This window comes from Bos indicus, chromosome 10 (assembly GCF_029378745.1).
Source record: "Bos indicus isolate NIAB-ARS_2022 breed Sahiwal x Tharparkar chromosome 10, NIAB-ARS_B.indTharparkar_mat_pri_1.0, whole genome shotgun sequence".
NCBI classification, from domain to species: Eukaryota; Metazoa; Chordata; class Mammalia; order Artiodactyla; family Bovidae; genus Bos; species Bos indicus.
The window spans coordinates 29,448,273-29,465,871 of record NC_091769.1 but is presented as its reverse complement, the minus strand read 5'-3'; the positions used below and the strand labels follow the sequence as shown (position 1 = coordinate 29,465,871).

The window sequence follows — 17,599 nt, the reverse complement described above, 5'->3', positions numbered from 1 at the left end:
TTTTTGAATATTGACTCTTTCAGGACACTCATTCTCATGACCATGAGAAATGTTACAACATCTGGTCATTTAGGGAATGGAAAAATGTTTCAGACCATAGTAGTTTTCAAACAAGCAGCCTACAAGTCTGATCTTAGTTGGGCGGTCTTGAAAAATTCATCTATTTAATGCTCTAACATTCTCAGAGGAAAAAAGAATCACCTTTTGGACATTATTTTTGTCTTATTCTATGAAAGTGAAAGTGGAGAGTGAAAAAGTTGGCTTAAAGCTCAACATTCAGAAAATGAAGATCATGGCATCTGGTCCCATCACTTCATGGGAAATAGATGGGGAAACAGTGGAAACAGTGTCAGACTACTTTTCTGGGCTCCAAAATCACTGCAGATGGTGATTGCAGCCATGAAATTAAAAGACGCTTACTCCTTGGAAGGAAAGTTATGACCAACCTAGATAGCATATTCAAAAGTCAAGACATTACTTTGCCAACAAAGGTTCGTCTAGTCAAGGCTATGGTTTTTCCTGTGGTCATGTATGGATGTGAGAATTGGACTGTGAAGAAGGCTGAGTGCAGAAGAATTGATGCTTTTGAACTGTGGTGTTGGAGAAGACTCTTGAGAGTCCCTTGGACTGCAAGGAGATCCAACCAGTCCATTCTGAAGGAGATCAGCCCTGGGATTTCTTTGGAAGGACTGATGCTAAAGCTGAAACTCCAGTCCTTTGGCCACCTCATGCGAAGAGTTGACTCATTGGAAAAGACTCTGATGCTGGGAGGGACTGGGGGCAAGACGAGAAGGGGACGACAGAGGATGAGATGGCTGGATGGCATCACTGACTCGATGGAGGTGAGTCTGGGTGAACTCTGGGAGTTGGTGATGGACAGGGAGGCCTGGCGTGCTGCGATTCATGGGGTCGCAAAGAGTCGGACATGACTGAGCAACTGATCTGATCTGATGATACATGCTTTTAAAGTACCCACTACGCAAAAACAGCCAAGTTAACAGCCAAGACTTTCTCCTTTACAACCTCACCTGATTCTCTTTTATTCTAACCTCAAGATACTTAATAATAGCTACCTGTGCAAAAGGCCAGATTAAAAATTATCTACTTTGGACAACTAGTTGAAATAGGCATGATCAATATCAGGTAGGATAACTCACATGTTGCTCTTTGTAACTATTTGGTACCCAGCTTGTGAAAACTGAATACAGAATTTATGTGGAGAATTTACTACTAACGAATTCTCCACGTTCCTCCCATCTCACCATCTTCTCAGATTGAGGCTGGAGTTAACTGAACCTCATGTCAATAAACATTCCAATAAACACCGTTCCAATAAACAACACCTGGTGAGATAAGCCTAAAAAAAAGGTAATAAACAAAAAAGAAGGGCTATCATTTCCTGGAAGTAGTAGAACCTAGCTTCTTGATTCTCATAACAACTAAAGGAATGAGCATTAAAAAATTTTCAAAATCAATTTGCAGAAATGGCATACTGTCTAAAGCAAAAACTTCCTAAAGCCCCTCGCGCCCCACCTCACACACGCTTTGCAGTACTCTCCCATGTCACTCAGCTTAGAGAATTCCTTCCCACACATATTCTCATAAAACCCTCTCCGAGCACTCTCCCAGAAAGGCAAGGGAAAAGTGAGATTAATTTCATGGTATTAGGCTAAATTTCTCATGTTTCTCCTTATCCAATATGCTCCAAGTTCTGGGCCTGATTTTTCATGACTGCTTCCAGCTTCTAGGGATTCAACTAGGTTCCTGGAATGACTGCTCAAGAAAAGTAGAAGTTAAAATTGGTAAGAGTATGTAAGATTGTAGAAACTATTTCTGTGGAAGAAAAGTGTTTAGAGCAATGGACTGGGAAAAGTAAATAAGCAGACTATGAAGAAAGATATAAGTGAGGTAATGGGGTTTTGGAGGTTCAAGAAGCATGTTTTAAATAAGTGACACTTAACTAAGTGAGCTCTGAGGAAATAACGCCATACAAGTACTCAAAAAGACATTTGTTAAATGAATGAGGCGTCAGATGAAAGAAGTATAAGATAATGGAAGAAGATGGGTGGAATCAAATGGTTGGGAGGCTTAAGAGGATTTCAGAAGGACTAGAAGTCAATCAGCTCAACATTCATGTTTTAAAGATGGAGACATTTGGAGTCAAGAGAAGCTAGCTAACTGTACCAGTTCACGAAGCTCAAGTACAACCATAGGATACAGCATCTTCTTTAAGTTCATTTTCCACGTCTTGAAAATGGAGTTATGAGGCCAAACTGAGGCCAGAACTGGAGGCCTCCCCAGGCTTCTCCTTCCATGTCAGGCAGTGCTCTGCCAGGCTTCACTATGCGAAATCCCCCTGCTATCTACTGCAGTGCTTCAAACAGCCCCTCTAACTCAGCCTCAGAAAAGCTAGCAGCTGTTTTCACTGATTGAAAACAAAACAGGCTGCATCTGCTGACAGCAACAACCGGACTCGGGGATTAAGGCCTTCTTCCGTCGAGCTGTCTTGGTGCTAAATGTTTCTAAGACTGGTTCCACTGAGCTGTATTCAAAGTTTCTGTGGAAGTGGGTTGAATGTTGGTAACAAACATTCCCTTCTCCTCTGAAAAGGAAGAGGAGAGGCCAAGGCATACTCGTGAAGCTGTAGAAGAGTTAAGAACCTGGCCTTGGGTTCTGGGCTCACATCCTACCCTATTCCTGCAAGAAACTTGACCTTGGGCAAGTTATATAAGCAACCTGTGTCTCAGCTTCCTCTCCTAAAAGCTTGGAATAAAAAAGGCTCTTTCTGTGTGGGTTATTAGAAGGATTAAATAAATGAATATGTGTTTCGCATTCCATCAGTGCCTGATACAAAATAAGTCCCATATGGATGTGATATGTTTTCAGAACATATCACAGGAACAGCTTTCTTAGGGGCATCAACTAATATCTAACAATGTCTTTTAACCTTGTCAATATGAAGCAAGTATTTACCCATGAAATGAAGGCCCAAGCAGGAAACTGGCCCGCCCAGCTCGCTCTTACCTATGCTCCCGGACAAAGGAGCCATTTGGTCTGAAAAAGATTATTCCCTATAGACTGTTGTTATTGTTGTTCAGTCGCTAAGGCATGTCTGACTCTCTGTGACTCCATGGGCTGTAGCCCGCCAGGCTCCGCTATCCATGGGGATTCTCCTGGCAAGAATACTGGGGAGGGTTGCCATGCCCTCCTCTAGGGGAGCTTCCTAACCCTGGGATCTTCTCCTGCTTTGGCAGGTGGGTTCTTTACCACCGAGCCACCAGGGAAGCCCTCCTTATAGATAGGCCTACTAAATACCACACCTCCCCATACCACATCTGAGCCACGAGTGAGTTGAGCTCCAAAGAAAATTCTTTCAAGGGGTCCCTCTGGGTGTTTCGGGGCCAGTGCTCTCTGGATTGTTTTTTTTCCATCTGAAGAGAACAATTAGCTTGAAATGTTCCCAGGTGGCTACTATAGACGGTGACAAAGTTCACCTGTTTTTATTATAATACTTTTCCTCTGTTCCACGGTGATTTTTAAGTCAGCTCAGTAATTTCAGGGGGGGGAAAAATCTATGAATTTGGATTTTTTCCAGAAGATCCTTTGCTTAAGAGTCTGTTGACACATGCTGATGCTGTGTGTTCCCTTAGCACTGAGACTTCCCTCCCTTTAGGGAAGGGTGTTCCCAGACAGTGACTGGCCTGGGAGACCGCCCAAAGTGTCAACAGCAGAGCAAGGACCATTTTTTTGTTGTTGTTTTTAGGCCAACTCATTATACTTCAAAGGTGTACCGAGTTCACTGAAAATGTCCTTACTCTTACAAATACAAAAATCAAGTTTGAAATAGTTATTGCATTACTGCTTAGGGTCTTGTGTGTGTATGTGTGTGTGCATGCTCTTTGTGGTCTTGTGGACTGTAGCCTGCCAGGCTTCTCTGGCTATAGGATTCTCCAGGCAAGAATACTGGAGTGGGTTGCCAAGCCCTCTTCCAGGGGATCTTCCCGACACAGGAATTGAACCCACATCTCTGGCATTGTAGGTGGATTCTCTACCCACTGAGCCACCTAGGAAGCCCACTTAGGGTCTTACTGTCAGATATTTCTAAGATTGATTCCAATAAGCAGTATCAAAGACTCTTTGGAAATGGATTCAATGTCCATGACAAAATACTGTAAGGAAAAAGAAAGGCTGTGACTTACTTGTGAAGCTGGAGAGGAAGGGAAACAGAAGCATTCTTTAAGGTATAGAATTTCCTGGGACAGGTTTTTGAAGAGTTCTGTATTTTCCCCAAATGACTAATAGTTTTGTCCCGCAGAAATAACCACTACAGAAGGCAGGGGGTCCATGGAGAAAGCATTTCACTGTGGCTAAAGTTGTTCATGATACAAGTTATAGATACAGATCTGGACTCTAACAAACCATATGCATCTCCTGAAGCTTTTATTCTCCTTCTTCCTGGGTATGAAGCTAGACAGCCATAACAAGGTATCTTTTTGTCCTTCCTTAGTTTTTAAGGTGTAAAAGTTATCTTGAGAATACTTGTTCCAACACCAAAGATCTAGTTATCAATTTAAAATATTTTTAAATTTTAAAGGAGACAAAAGAAAAATTAGGGACGATGAGGATTTGCCCAAAACAAAACAAAGGTAGATAACAAAGATGCATTAGGGACATGCATTATTTTAGGGTGTCATTGTTCCAAGTAGGCACCATGTTAGGTTCCTTACGCAAGCTTTCTAATACCTTAATCCTCCCAGTAACTCTAGGAGAAAGGTGTCAGTGACCCCATTTTATTAGTGCTGTTCATTGCAAGTTTCTGTAATGATGGAAACCCCTATATCTGTGTCATGCAATGCAGCAGACACTAGCCATAGGTGGTCTTTGAGCAGTTAAAATGTTCCTAATGTAACTGAGGAACTACATTTTAAATTTTATTTCATGTTAATTAATAGCCATAGGTGGCTAGTGACTACTGTTTGGTTACTGCTTTTGATGTTAACACTGAGGTTCAAAAAAATTAGGACACTTCTAAGATTACACAACCAGTGAGCAGCAGAATCAGGATCTGTACTGGATCAGCCTGATTCTAAATGTACCTTCTTTTCATTACAATAAATCAAAGAACAATAGAATTTTGTAGTAGTTCTCTTTCACACTGAAACATCAGAATGGGGACAAATATTATAGATGATCACCTGATTACCAGACCCAATGGCCACTGCAGTTAGAAAGAGCTGGCAGAGAGCAGAAAGGACACAGAATCATTACTGATTCCTTGACGTTAATACTCACATCACTTAGTCATTTTTAAAGAAAAATATGGAAGCCGATATAAAGGCATTAAAATTACAAAGGAGAAAGTAAGCTAAGCATTGTCACAAAAGGGAAAGCGCTAGTTGCTCAGTCCTGTCCAACTCTTTGCAACCTCATGGACTGCATAGCCCACCAGACTCCTCTGTCCATGGATTTCCCCAGGAGAGAATACTGGATTGGATAGCCATTTCCTTCTCCAAGGGATCTTCACAACTGTGATCCTATTCTTAACCACAGTTAAGAGAGGACAAAGGAAAAAAGAGGGGAGCATAGCCATGGCTTTGAAGTGAAACACCTTTGGGTTCAACACAGGATCTTACTAGTTACACACAAACTGTGACACTTAGGCAAGTTCTTTAGCTCTATGAATCAGTATTTACATACATACAATGGGGAAAATATTTAACTCCTCGGATTGTTCTAAGAATTAAATGTGTTAATATCCCTAACCCAGTGCTTGCTCAGTTCATCACAGCCGCTCAATAAATAGTGACCATTATTACTGTGGAACATGTACAGCTACAGAGATCAATAAAGTGGAAAAAAGAATCATAGTTCCATAATTCTGAAATATAGTCACTGTTGCCTCCATTTTGTACACTGTTTTAATTTGGGACTTAAACCAAACAAGTATATATAGTGCTACTGTCATTTTCAGCACTCTAAGAATTATCATGAAATATTCTGGAAAAATGTTACAATAGTTCCTAGAATCACAGTCACTTACTTCCTGTAGCTCGAAAGGGACATTTATAATGCTCATACTCAGGACAGTTATAGTGCTGCAGTTCTTAATGAAATTCAGAAGCAATAATAATCATATATTAAGATGGCTTAATTAAAACATGTAAAAATCAAAAGGCAAGGCAAAAATAATCGGGTCATAAAAACTGGAGCCTTATGTTAGCATAGGAGTACTCTCAAACATTCTCTAGGCAAAGGCTTCTGTGTTTCAAATTCTAAATGGGTCATATTGGATGTAATTTTTTAACCACAAATTCCCATTTCTGTCTTAGAAAAGACAGAAAATACTTTTCCGAAATTCACACATGGAACATAAATGATACATGTAGAGAGACCAGCTTTACAGAAATAGTGTGAAGCTCATAGTCTAAGCAATGCACACAAAACTGCAGTTTTGGGGGCAGAAAAGGGAGGCTTAAAAAAATAGAACCCATTCTAAGGGAACAAAAAAGCAATCATGTGAATTTTAGAGAAGCTAAATGAAATATTTCAGAGCAACATTCTAATCATTTAAATAAAATTCATCTACACATTTCTCACCAATTTTATAAAACTCAGTTCTAATCTGTGGTCTTTCAGGGTCTGAGAGTATAAGTGTGTCTATGTAGACACTTCAAGACTTTAAGACTCCAGTTTTATACGAACAGCTATTCTGTTTCATGTCAGAACAGAGGAAATGAGTACAAGTGTTATCAAGATTTAAAAAAAAAAAGTGAATTTCACAATTCCATTAACCACTAAGGTGTCCAATTAAGTCAAACTTACTCTTTTTGTTTTATAAAGAAATCTGGGATGTTACTAGGTTTGTTGTGATCTTGCCATTTATAGAGCAGACAAGTACATGTCAAGGGAAGTGTGAGAAATGGCCTAAGAACTGAGCTCTATGACTGGCATAAACTAGGGTTTCTATTTAAATGTATACCAGCTTTCCACACCAGTTGCAACTAATTTGAAAGAGATAACTGATTAAATTTATGGGCTTTAGGAATAAAACCAGATAACTTTTTTTCAACTGCTTTGTCATGACTTAAAGTGCTGAGGAGTTTATAAGAAGCAAGCGTAATTTTCCAGTTCCATCAATAATTCATCCCTTCCAACTATCCTTTTTGCCTGAATCATTTCTGGATCATTTATCATACAGCCCACAGATACACAATCTCTGTCTCTCTTTCACACACTCACACATATGTACACACACATGTGAATAAACACACTCGTCCAGAAAACAAACTAGTTGGCTAATTCTGAATTCACTTCACTTGCAAATGTAAGCCCCATTGTCACGAACATGCTAATGGTTTGGGGAAGTCCACCTGTGGCCTTGAGCTTTAAGCAGTAGGCTCTCATTGGCTTCCATGAAAGACGAGACCAAGATGTGGTCCTTTCCATGTGCCGCGTGCATGCATGCTCAGTCACTTCAGTTGTGTCCGACTCTTACAACCCTATGGACTGTATAGCCCACCAGACTCCTCTGTCTGAGGGATTCTCCAAGCAAGAATACTGGAGTGAGTTGTCAGGCCCTCCTCCAGGGGATCTTCCCAACCCAGGGATTGAACCCATGTCTCCTTCATCACCTGCACTGCAGGCAGATTCTTTACTGCTTGAGCCACCAGGGAAGCCCATGTACTGCAAAGACAGCATATCAGAGAGCCCTCTGCATTCATTCTTTGTGGTTGAAGCTAATTGATGGCCGTGGAGTTTGTCTTTTAGGAGTGAAGGAATGTGGAGGGACTGAAATCTGCTCATGTTCCCACCAGTGTTCCCCCATTAGCTGTAAAGACCAAAGGTCTACGGCATCCAGTGCTCTATGTGAGGATATGTTACAGAATCTTCACTGGACTGAGTTCTGTGGGGTGATTTTGGCTGTGGTTTTAATTCTCAAGCCTTCTCACTGGTTATGGGGGCTAGCTCATATCTATACAATGAATTTGGTTCTTCAATTAGAAACAAAACAGAAACAAACAAAGCATCCAACTAATAGAGAGGTAGAGAGGCTTACCATTTAAGCACCTGGGTCCATACTGAGACAGACTTGGGTTCAAATCCTTGCATCTGGCTTTGCTGAACCTCTCTCCTAACTTGTACAATAGGTACAAAGGGTGGTGACTGGCACTGAGCCAGTGATCAATACATGGCAGTTTTGTCAGTGGTGTAGACACTTAAGGTTGGGTGTGGACTTGGTAATTATATCCTTCTGTTCATCAGATGTAACTACCTGGAACCCGATGCTGTGTCCTCCCGAGACAATGAACCCAGTTCAGCAAGGAGAACTCCAGGCCCCACAGGTGGGGTGACTGAGATGGTCCTTGGAAACCAGTATCTCCAAGAAGAGTGCAAGGTCTGTTTAAAAACTGCATGCGAAACCCTACTTTCAGTATTCATGCCACCAATACAGAATCTCGAGGACTGTTTACCTTTTCTGCTTTTCGTACCTTGCGGCCCATCTCAGGCCACACCTCTAGCAGCATCTTTTTTCCACCCTGCCCATATCCCGTGTTTACAGACATTTTACACAGTATCCTCCATGGTGAAAAGTCATCTCAAATGGAATCTTTAAGAAACTGCACATGTAATAAGAAGTTAGACTCCATTTGCTCTCTAGTCTGTTAGGATTCAGTTGCCTTGACATGTCTGGCTCAAAGCACACTAGAAAATGAGAAGCATAGCTAATGATAGTGTCCTATAGTATAATTTAAGAAACTGCCCTTTAAGGCTAACTGGGTAATGTTCATGCTCTAAACAGGCACTCTTGGGTGACTGAGGATTTATCATGCATAGATACTACCTTAAGGCAATTCACACATTTGGTTTGTTTGGATGGTGCTCCCAAATTGATACCTAGAGTTGCCAGATTTAGTAAATAAAATACAGGACAACCAGTTAAATTTTAATTTCAGACAAACAATAAATAATTTTTCACTATGAGTATATCCTATGTAATATTTAAGTCAGCAACTTCATGACCTAAAAGTGGAACTGACTGAGCAACGGGTTCTTCTGAGAACCTTCTAGATCACCTAGAATGGTCTACATGGTTTGCTACAGCAAGATGATCACCCAAACAGAACCTGTCTACGTAACAGTCTGCCTGACATGCAGCCAAGAGGCACCATGTTGGCAGCACTGGTCACTTAAACACTGAAATATATACTGGTTGGTAAAAGATGCTGCTCAGAACCTCCCTGGTATGTACCCTCTACCAGCTCCACCTCCTGCCACTCTCCCAGGGAACCCTTGCACCCTCTCACAGTTCAGTAACTACCTGATGAATGTGACAGGCAACAACATGGATGGACCCTGAGAACACTGTGCTGATGGAGTAAGTCAGACACAGAAAGATGAACACTGTATGCTCTCATTTATAGGTGGAAGCTAAAAATAACCAAACTCATAGAAACAGAAAACAGATCGGTGGTTGCCAGATGAAGACAGAGGAAAATGGGTGAGGTGATCAAAAGGTACAGACTCCCAGTGTAAGATTCTTAAGTCCTGGGGATGTGAGTACAGGATGGTAGCTATAGCTAACAATGCTGTATTGTGTATTTGAAAGTTGCCTAGAGAGTAGATTTTGAAAGCTCTCACTGTAAGAAAAATAATTGAAACTAACGAGGTGATGTTAAATTATCGTGGTGATCATTTTACAATACGTATGTATATCACATCACTATGTTAAACATCTGAACACTTGAAACTTATACAATATTACATGTTAATTATACCTCAGTAAAATGGGAGGGGAAGAAAGGATAGCATTGGAGAAACAAGTGGTATGAGCCTTCAGAGTCAGCAGACTATAAATTTTGGTCTCGCCATCGGAGTGGTGACATTGTTCCTCATTTTAAAACAATAATTCACATTGAGAATATTAAGATGTCTTCCATTTAAATAATTGCCATTTCTTTCTTTACATTTCTTTTAAATAATTTCCACTCTGTATACATCACAATCTACCCTCTAACATTGCTTAGGTTGATTTATACCCCTTTAACAGAATCAGGAAATTTAACATTATAACAAAAAGGAACTTTGTTTTATCTGTTCCTGTTCGTCCCATTCTGTCAGCATATATTTGATAAAGACACTGAGGCCCATGGAACTTAAGGCGGTACCCAGAATCCCATAGCTAGTTAGTGGTTGAGTCAGCAGTAGAGGTGAAGTAAATGAGATTTCCATTTCCTGGTCCAAAGCAGAGGGGCCCAGATCTGACCCACTGCTTGTTTTTGAATGACTTCTTTAAAAATGATCCTTACATTTTTTAATGGTGGAGGAAAAAAATCAAAGATGAACAATGTTTTCGATAGGTGAAAATTACATGAAATGCAAATTTCAGTGTCTACAGACTTTTACTGGAACACAGGCACACTTACTATGTATGTATTCTTTATGGTTACTTTTGTCAACAGAGTGGTTGCAATAGAGACTGTATGGTCCCCAAAGCCTGAAATATTTCCTCCCTGGCTCTTGACTTAAAAAAAAAAAAATTACTCTGCAGCTAAATAAGGGCCTTAATAGCAGTCCCAGCCTGAATGCCTGGGGTCATTCTGATTTGTGGATGCCAAATTTCCACCAATTAGTAAATGTTATAGTTATCACCCCTACATACTAATGAAAAGCTACATCTCCACTGAAAAAGCCTGATTAAAGTAACTTCCTGATGGTGACACTGCAAATCAGATTCAAAACTGAAAACAGAACAGTCCTGCAACATTTAAGACTGATCAAAATATCATGCAGCAATACCCTTCTCCCTGACCTTAGTGTTCACAACCCCCAGAGGAAAGAAGTCCTTCTGAGCTGCTATGGTGATCAGTGCGTGTATGCGTGGATGCTAAGTCACTTCAGTGGGACTTTTTGCGATCCTATGGACTGTAGCCCGCCCACCTGGCTCGTCTGTCAATAGGATTCTCCAGGCAAGAATACTAAAGTGGGTTGCCATGCCCTCCTCCAGGGATCTTCTTGACCCAGGGATGGAACCCATGTCTCTTATGTCTCCTGAACTGGCAGGTGGGTCCTTTACCACTAGAGCAAGCTGGGAATCAGTAACAAGAGGCAAACTTTTACTAAATCAGTAGAACCCTCCTCCTGAATGGACATCTTACTTAGAATAACAATATTCAAAACATAGGAATCAAATTGTAGCGTCTAAGGAAGGGGGAGGATTGGAGGTGGGGAGACTTATGGCCCAAGGTGTAAAAACTGCTAATGCAGAAAATAATCTAAAGGAACTATCCCAATGTTTAAAAATTATAATTAAAAAAACTAAGAAGCATGTAAATATTTATATATTTTATTGTGTGTTTATATAAATTTTATATAAAAATACATGCTATTTATATATGATACATGAACATATTTATAGTATAATATGTATAACCATGTGTATCCATATATATGCATACACAAACACATATACCCCATTAAAGGTTAGTTCAAGATATAGGCCTTGTTTATGTGATGATATGTTTCAAAAGCCTAAAAATACTTATAGATAATAAACCAAAGTTTATCCTAATATTGGCAGGGAGGGGTATAAGAAAAATTATATATGTAGTAGTGCTATTTGTGTCCAAGTTGAAGTACTATTTCAAATTTTAAAAAAACCAACTCTAACTCCAATAATAGAGAAATTATTAAATAAATTTTAGGACACAATATTGAAGAATACTACACATTCACTTAAGATACATCCAGAGGAATTGTAAAACCATGAACAAGCAATGTAAGAGTAATAAGTAAAGAGAAAAAAAAAATGTATAAAATCTATGCTTACAAGTTAAAAATAATACCTCACTGAAAATAAGTCATACATAGTGAAAAATACAAAGATAATTTATCAAATTTTTACAGTTGTTGTCTTTGGTTGCTGAGGTTATGAATTATTTTTTTTTAATTTCTTTCAATTTGACTACATATTTCAAATTTTCTAAAAGGATTGTATATGATTTCTATAATTGAAATAAAGTAAAATTAGGAAATAATTTAATTTACAGGGAAAAGGAAAACCAGGAATATATAGTTTAGCCAATGGGTTAAAAAACACATAAACCCAGAATTTTTTTTAAAACACAGAAGAAAAAGAAAGACTTTCAAGTTCATTTCGGCACTGTGACATGCCAGACATCCTGCTGCCGCAAGCTCAACTTAGCCTGACCAGTAGATGTCGCTGTTACACTTCTTACTTTGAGTGAATCTCAAGATACACAACTGCTTTTTAGAGCCAGTACTGGGAGGGAGGAGGGAGGACGGTTCAGGATGGGGAACACGTGTATACCTGTGGTGGATTCATTTTGATATTTGGCAAAACCAATACAATATTGTTAAGTTTAAAAAAAAAAGTCAAAAGGCTTTGACTGTGTGGATCACAACAAACTGGAAAATTCTGAAAGAGATGGGAATACCAGACCACCTGACCTGCCTCCTGAGAAATATGTATGCAGGTCAAGAAGCAACAGTTAGAACTGGACATGGAACAACAGACTGGTTCCAAATAGGAAAAGGAGTATGTCAAGGCTATATATTGTCACCCTGCTTATTTAACTTATATGCAGAGTACATCATGAGAAATGCTGGACTGGAAGAAGCACAGGCTGGAATCAAAACTGTCAGAAGAAATATCAATAACCTCAGATATGCAGATGACACCACCCTTATGGCAGAAAGTGAAGAGGAACTAAAAAGCCTCTTGATGAAAGTGAGTGAGGAGAGTGAAAAAAAATTGGCTTAAAACTCAACATTCAGAAAACGAAGATCATGGCATCTGGTCCCTTCACTTCATGGCAAATATATGGGGAAACAATGGAAACAGTGAGAGACTTTATTTTTGGGGGTTCCCAAATCACTGCAGATGGTAACTGAAGCCATGAAATTAAAAGATGCTTGCTCCTTGGAAGAAAAGTTATGACCAACCTAGATAGCATATTAAAAAGCAGAGACATTACCTTGCTGACAAAGGTCTGTCTAGTCAAAGCTATGGTTTTTCCAGTAGCCATGTATGGATGTGACAGTTGAACTATAAAGAAAGCCGAGCGCCGAAGAATTGATGCTTTTGAACTGTGGTATTGGAGAAAACTCTTGAGAGTTAGTTCCTTGGACTGCAAGGAGATCCAACCAGTCCACCCTGAAGGAAATCAGTCCTGAACATTCATTGGAAGGATTGATGCTAAAGCTGAAACTCCAATACTTTGGCCACCTGATGTGAAGAACTGACTCATTTGAAAAGACCCTGATGCTGGGAAAGACTGAAGGCGGGAGGAGAAGAGGACAACAGAGGATGAGATGTTTGGATGGTATCACTGACTCAATGGACATGAGTTTGAGTAAGCTCATGTGAGTGCGAGTAAGTTGTTGATGGACAGGGAAGCCTGGCATGCTGCAGTCCATGGGGTCGCAAAGAGTCAGACACGACTGAGCGACAGAACTGAACTGAGGTTGAAAAAAACTACAAATTTCCAGTTCATCTCATGAAGGCTTGTAGTTTTTACATCTCTCAGCTTCATTCCACACCTCCTTTTACAATAACTGAGATGTCCAATGTTTTTCTAAAATGACATACGATGACTGTGGTCTTATGATTATGAAAAGTACAAGATTCTTGTGCTCTTGGATGCCTGAGAAAATTGTCACCCTGAGAATATTACAGGCCACAACTCATCAAAAACATACTTCCAGGCTTGAAAGTAATGAATTGGAAGGTGTTAAATGAAATCAGGAACACAAAATTGTCAGTAAGTTTTAAAGTTAATGGCAGGGGTGGTGGGGAGGGTGCGGTGAGGAAGCCTCTCTTGGATTCCTAATGCTCACTCCCATCTCTCACAGAAAATGGGGAAGTGAAGGGGGGCGGGGACAATTGTGACAGTCTACAATGTGCAAGTAGGTAAAACCCAGCCCTCTGCTTTGTATAGGTCAGTCAGTGCTTCTGTGTCACTGAATCCGTAAAAGAATGGGAAAGAGAAGGCTGTTTTTTCAACGGGTCATCCTGCATTTGGCAGATTTCCTGCCAAACTGTTCACCTGTTACTTGAGTGGCTGCAGAGAAAGGAAGGTGCAGGAATGTGGAAGACAGGCTATTTGAATTTCACTGGAGGATCCAGATCATATCAGTCAGTTACTGTATGTTCTCAAATTTTTAGAAAAATATTAGGAGTGACAAATGGCGTCTCCCACAATGAGGTTTAGGCCACAAAGTGATATTAGCAGAATACTCTGTAAATGCTCAGGTATTTCCATGACTGTGTAAACACAGTCACTTTCTAGTGCACAAATTTCAAATCAGCAACGTATATCTGTTTTCTGCAGCTGACTGATTTTTAGACAATGACCCTCACACAAAAGACAGCTTTAGCAGTCTCGCAGACACACTTTATGTTAAATGCATAGTAAATGAGTCTCTATTACATACAAAGAGTCATAGCCCAAACACAAAGGTTTCTACTCACATGGAGATCCAAGTGCAATTCATTTCTGTTGGGTTTCTCTCTTTCCTCGTGGAGCAGAAATGGACAGGCTGGTCCTGCTCTGTAAGCCAGGACCCATGCACCTCCATCTTTGCTGGGAAGGTCTTTAGCTGCTGTCTGCTCACTGAAGCTGTCCTGGGCAAAGGCCTCAGAGGAGATGCCTAGACCAAAGCAGAGCAGTCCATGAGTGACACAGTGGTGACAATGCATCAAGCCAGCCATTTCTGGGGACTCCTATGTGGGCCACTGCATAGCACCTCTTCCTTCCCTTCCTAGGTTCTATTTTTAGGGTTTGCTTTCCTCCAAAAGTGCTTATCTTAAGTATTCTTTCTGCATCACACTCAGAATGAATTAAAATATATGCCCTCATATCCAAGGCATATAAAAAATAAGTCTATTAGTTGTACTCAGTGCTTCCTATTCCTGCTTACCAATCAGGCTATATAGATGATTCTCTTTCAGAACAGAATCAGAGGATGAGCTGCAGGACAGAAGTCAGGAGTCCTGGACTCCTGACTTACAAGTTGGCTTTACTTGCAAAAGGTATCACCTGAACCAAGTCACTTGTGTGTATTCTTCGAGGGCAGGAACTGCATCCAGTTCATCTTCATTTCTGGGGATAGCTGGCCTTTGGTCAGTGTGTTGAATGAGTGACACCCACGTGAGTGCACTAGGAACTCACTTTCCTATCTCCAGAATGAGAGTATTAAGCTAGCTCTTCTTTGAACTATGTTAGGGTGATAATAGTCAACTATGTGACAGGCACGGTTCTTAACCCTGTTCGGTTTTCAAAATAACTCTATAGGTAGGTATCATTAGGGTTCTCATTTTAGATGAGAAAACTGAAGTGCAAAGATTTTCAGTGAATGGCTTAAGATCAGTAAATGATAAAGCCAGGAATTGAACCCAGGCAGTCACACACAGGCAGGTGTGCTCTTAATGACGAGACTCCATGGTCTCTGCCTGACATTTTTGAGATGGCGATACCTGTCCTACAATAAAAGGACTTTGTGGTCAAGTAAGCATGTAGCTTTTATCCCCAGAGCCATGACTCATGTTAGCATACTAAAGAACTTGAGATGTCCTTTAGCAAAGAAACTTAACTCTATATAATAGCATTTTCCAAACTTAGTTGACCACAGAATCCAATTAAAGGGACACCTGTTAAACATGTCACAAGCCACCAGTGTGTTCCACTTGAATAGAGTTTAGAAACAACGAGATCACCCCTAATGTCCCATAGAGCTCTCAGGGTCCTAGACCTATTCTAGTTCCTGGTAAGCAAACTTGGATATTAAGCAACCAGGCAGAAGTTAAGAGTTTAGGCTCAGTGTACTTTTGCAATAGAGATGACTGCTGGATATGTGACAGGGTGTTTATTACACATAATCCTTGTAATAGTGTCTCTTTGGCAGGGACCCAAAGCCAGCCAATGACTTCAGCCATGCTGAACACCTGACTTACAAGTAATCTGAGCCGAGAGTAAGTCAGCAAACAAAAGGACTGTGGGATAACACACTTCTCCTTTATATTAGTGTAGCATTTCAAGAGAAAATTTGGAAACACCCAAGGTTTTGCTTTTTGTTTGCCTGTTGGGTTGGTTGGTTTCCAATCACACTTTAAAACTGAAAGATGATACAGGTCACAGTGTCTCTATGGTTGCCCTCTGGCAGGCTGTCCACAAAACACTGCAGTGAAAACCAAGAAAATGAAGGTCCAGGGCCTTGGGCATCTACTCTGCATCCAGAAGGTTACACGTAAGCCCTTTCTTCACCTGAGTTAGGTGTCTTAGAATGAGGGTTTTTTCAGGAACTTGGCCTCATTCTTTCCACTAGCCTCTTTGTACCTACTGTCTCCAGACAGACTTTCTTCTGGGCTCTTGTTTAGGGCCTCGTGTGCTACAGAGTGGCCCCCACTCCTGCTCAGAAGACAGGGAGGAATAATGCCTAAAAGAACCTCAGAGAGGAGACAGTCTACTAAGCTCCTCCTGTATACTCATGGTGACCCCAAGAAGAGTGCAGTGCGAGCCATGCTTTAAGAGATGAAGAGACTAAAATGTGGACCCCTTTTAATTTCCATTTATAAAGCTTATCCCTCTCCTAGAATATTTCTGTTTAGATAACTTCTATTTATTTAGCTCATCTCCCCTCATTTTTGGCAAGAAAAGAGAAAATAAGCCTTTTAAAATTTATGATGTACTCTAACCTAGTTACTTTGTCTTCGAAATGTATTCATTACTAATCACACCTCTCATTTCAACCCCCTCCACTTCCCACTTTTATTTTGGAATAGCTTCTGGCTTTGGGTACAGTTTACACAGATTGACAAAACAACATAAAACATGCTGTATACATCACAAAGAGCATGCTGTGCAACACCTAAGGGAAGACATCTTGATCCTCAAAGGCACATTGTCTGGTGAGTGGTTCATCATTTAGGTATAAGACAGTGGTAAATTCCCACGGGGATAAGGACCTCGTGTCCTTAGCTAAAATGCAGACGCCCATGGAAATGCATCCACACACCTTTCGTGGCTGTCCACCACTGCATGAAGCAGGTGTGGGGTGCGATCTAGCTGACTTAATGCAGAGGGAAAGACAATGCGAAGTTTAGGCAGAAACAATGAAAAGTAAGTGCATATTAGAAACAGTTTTAATTATGAAGAACCCGTTTCTAATACCTAATTTTAACCAGACAATATCCCTATGAAGCAAACATTTAAGGTAAAACTATGGTGGGTAGTAATCTGGGGAAAGGTTGTTAGGACAGGAAAGACCAAGGGCAGAAATAAGTAACAAAACACTTCTCAAAAGTCTGACAAAGTAGGCGAGGACACAAGACAAATTCACCATTGGAAAGGACATAAACTAATAAATTCTTTTATTATTTTTATCAAAGTATAATTGATATACATATATGTATATATTTTCTTTTTTTTTCCTTGTCAAAGAACACAATAGTTTAATGAAGAACAAACTTTTATTTTGGACCATCTATTTTCTCATTCATTCATATAAAAACACTCTTGAAATGTCTGTTTTCTGTCCAGCTAATTGATATTAGAAGTCTCACTGATTTTATCTTCTATGG

The 17,599-nt window shown here is 40.2% G+C and overlaps 1 protein-coding gene across 10 annotated transcripts in view; it reads right to left on the bottom strand.

Annotated features, from left to right (window-relative positions):
• Positions 1–17,599, bottom strand: part of FMN1 (formin 1) — a 501,299-nt gene that overhangs the window by 347,656 nt on the left and 136,044 nt on the right. For 9 of the 10 annotated variants that reach the window (XR_011568786.1, XR_011568785.1, XR_011568787.1 and 6 more), the window contains one exon: positions 14,492–14,670. The exons of the other annotated variant lie outside the window; for it this stretch is intronic. Coding sequence is in view for 5 of the 9 variants with exons in the window: in XM_070797220.1 (XP_070653321.1) it covers positions 14,492–14,670 (179 nt within the window). In the remaining 4 variants the exon portion in view is untranslated. The remainder of the gene's footprint in view (positions 1–14,491; positions 14,671–17,599) is intronic. 10 annotated transcript variants of the gene reach the window in all.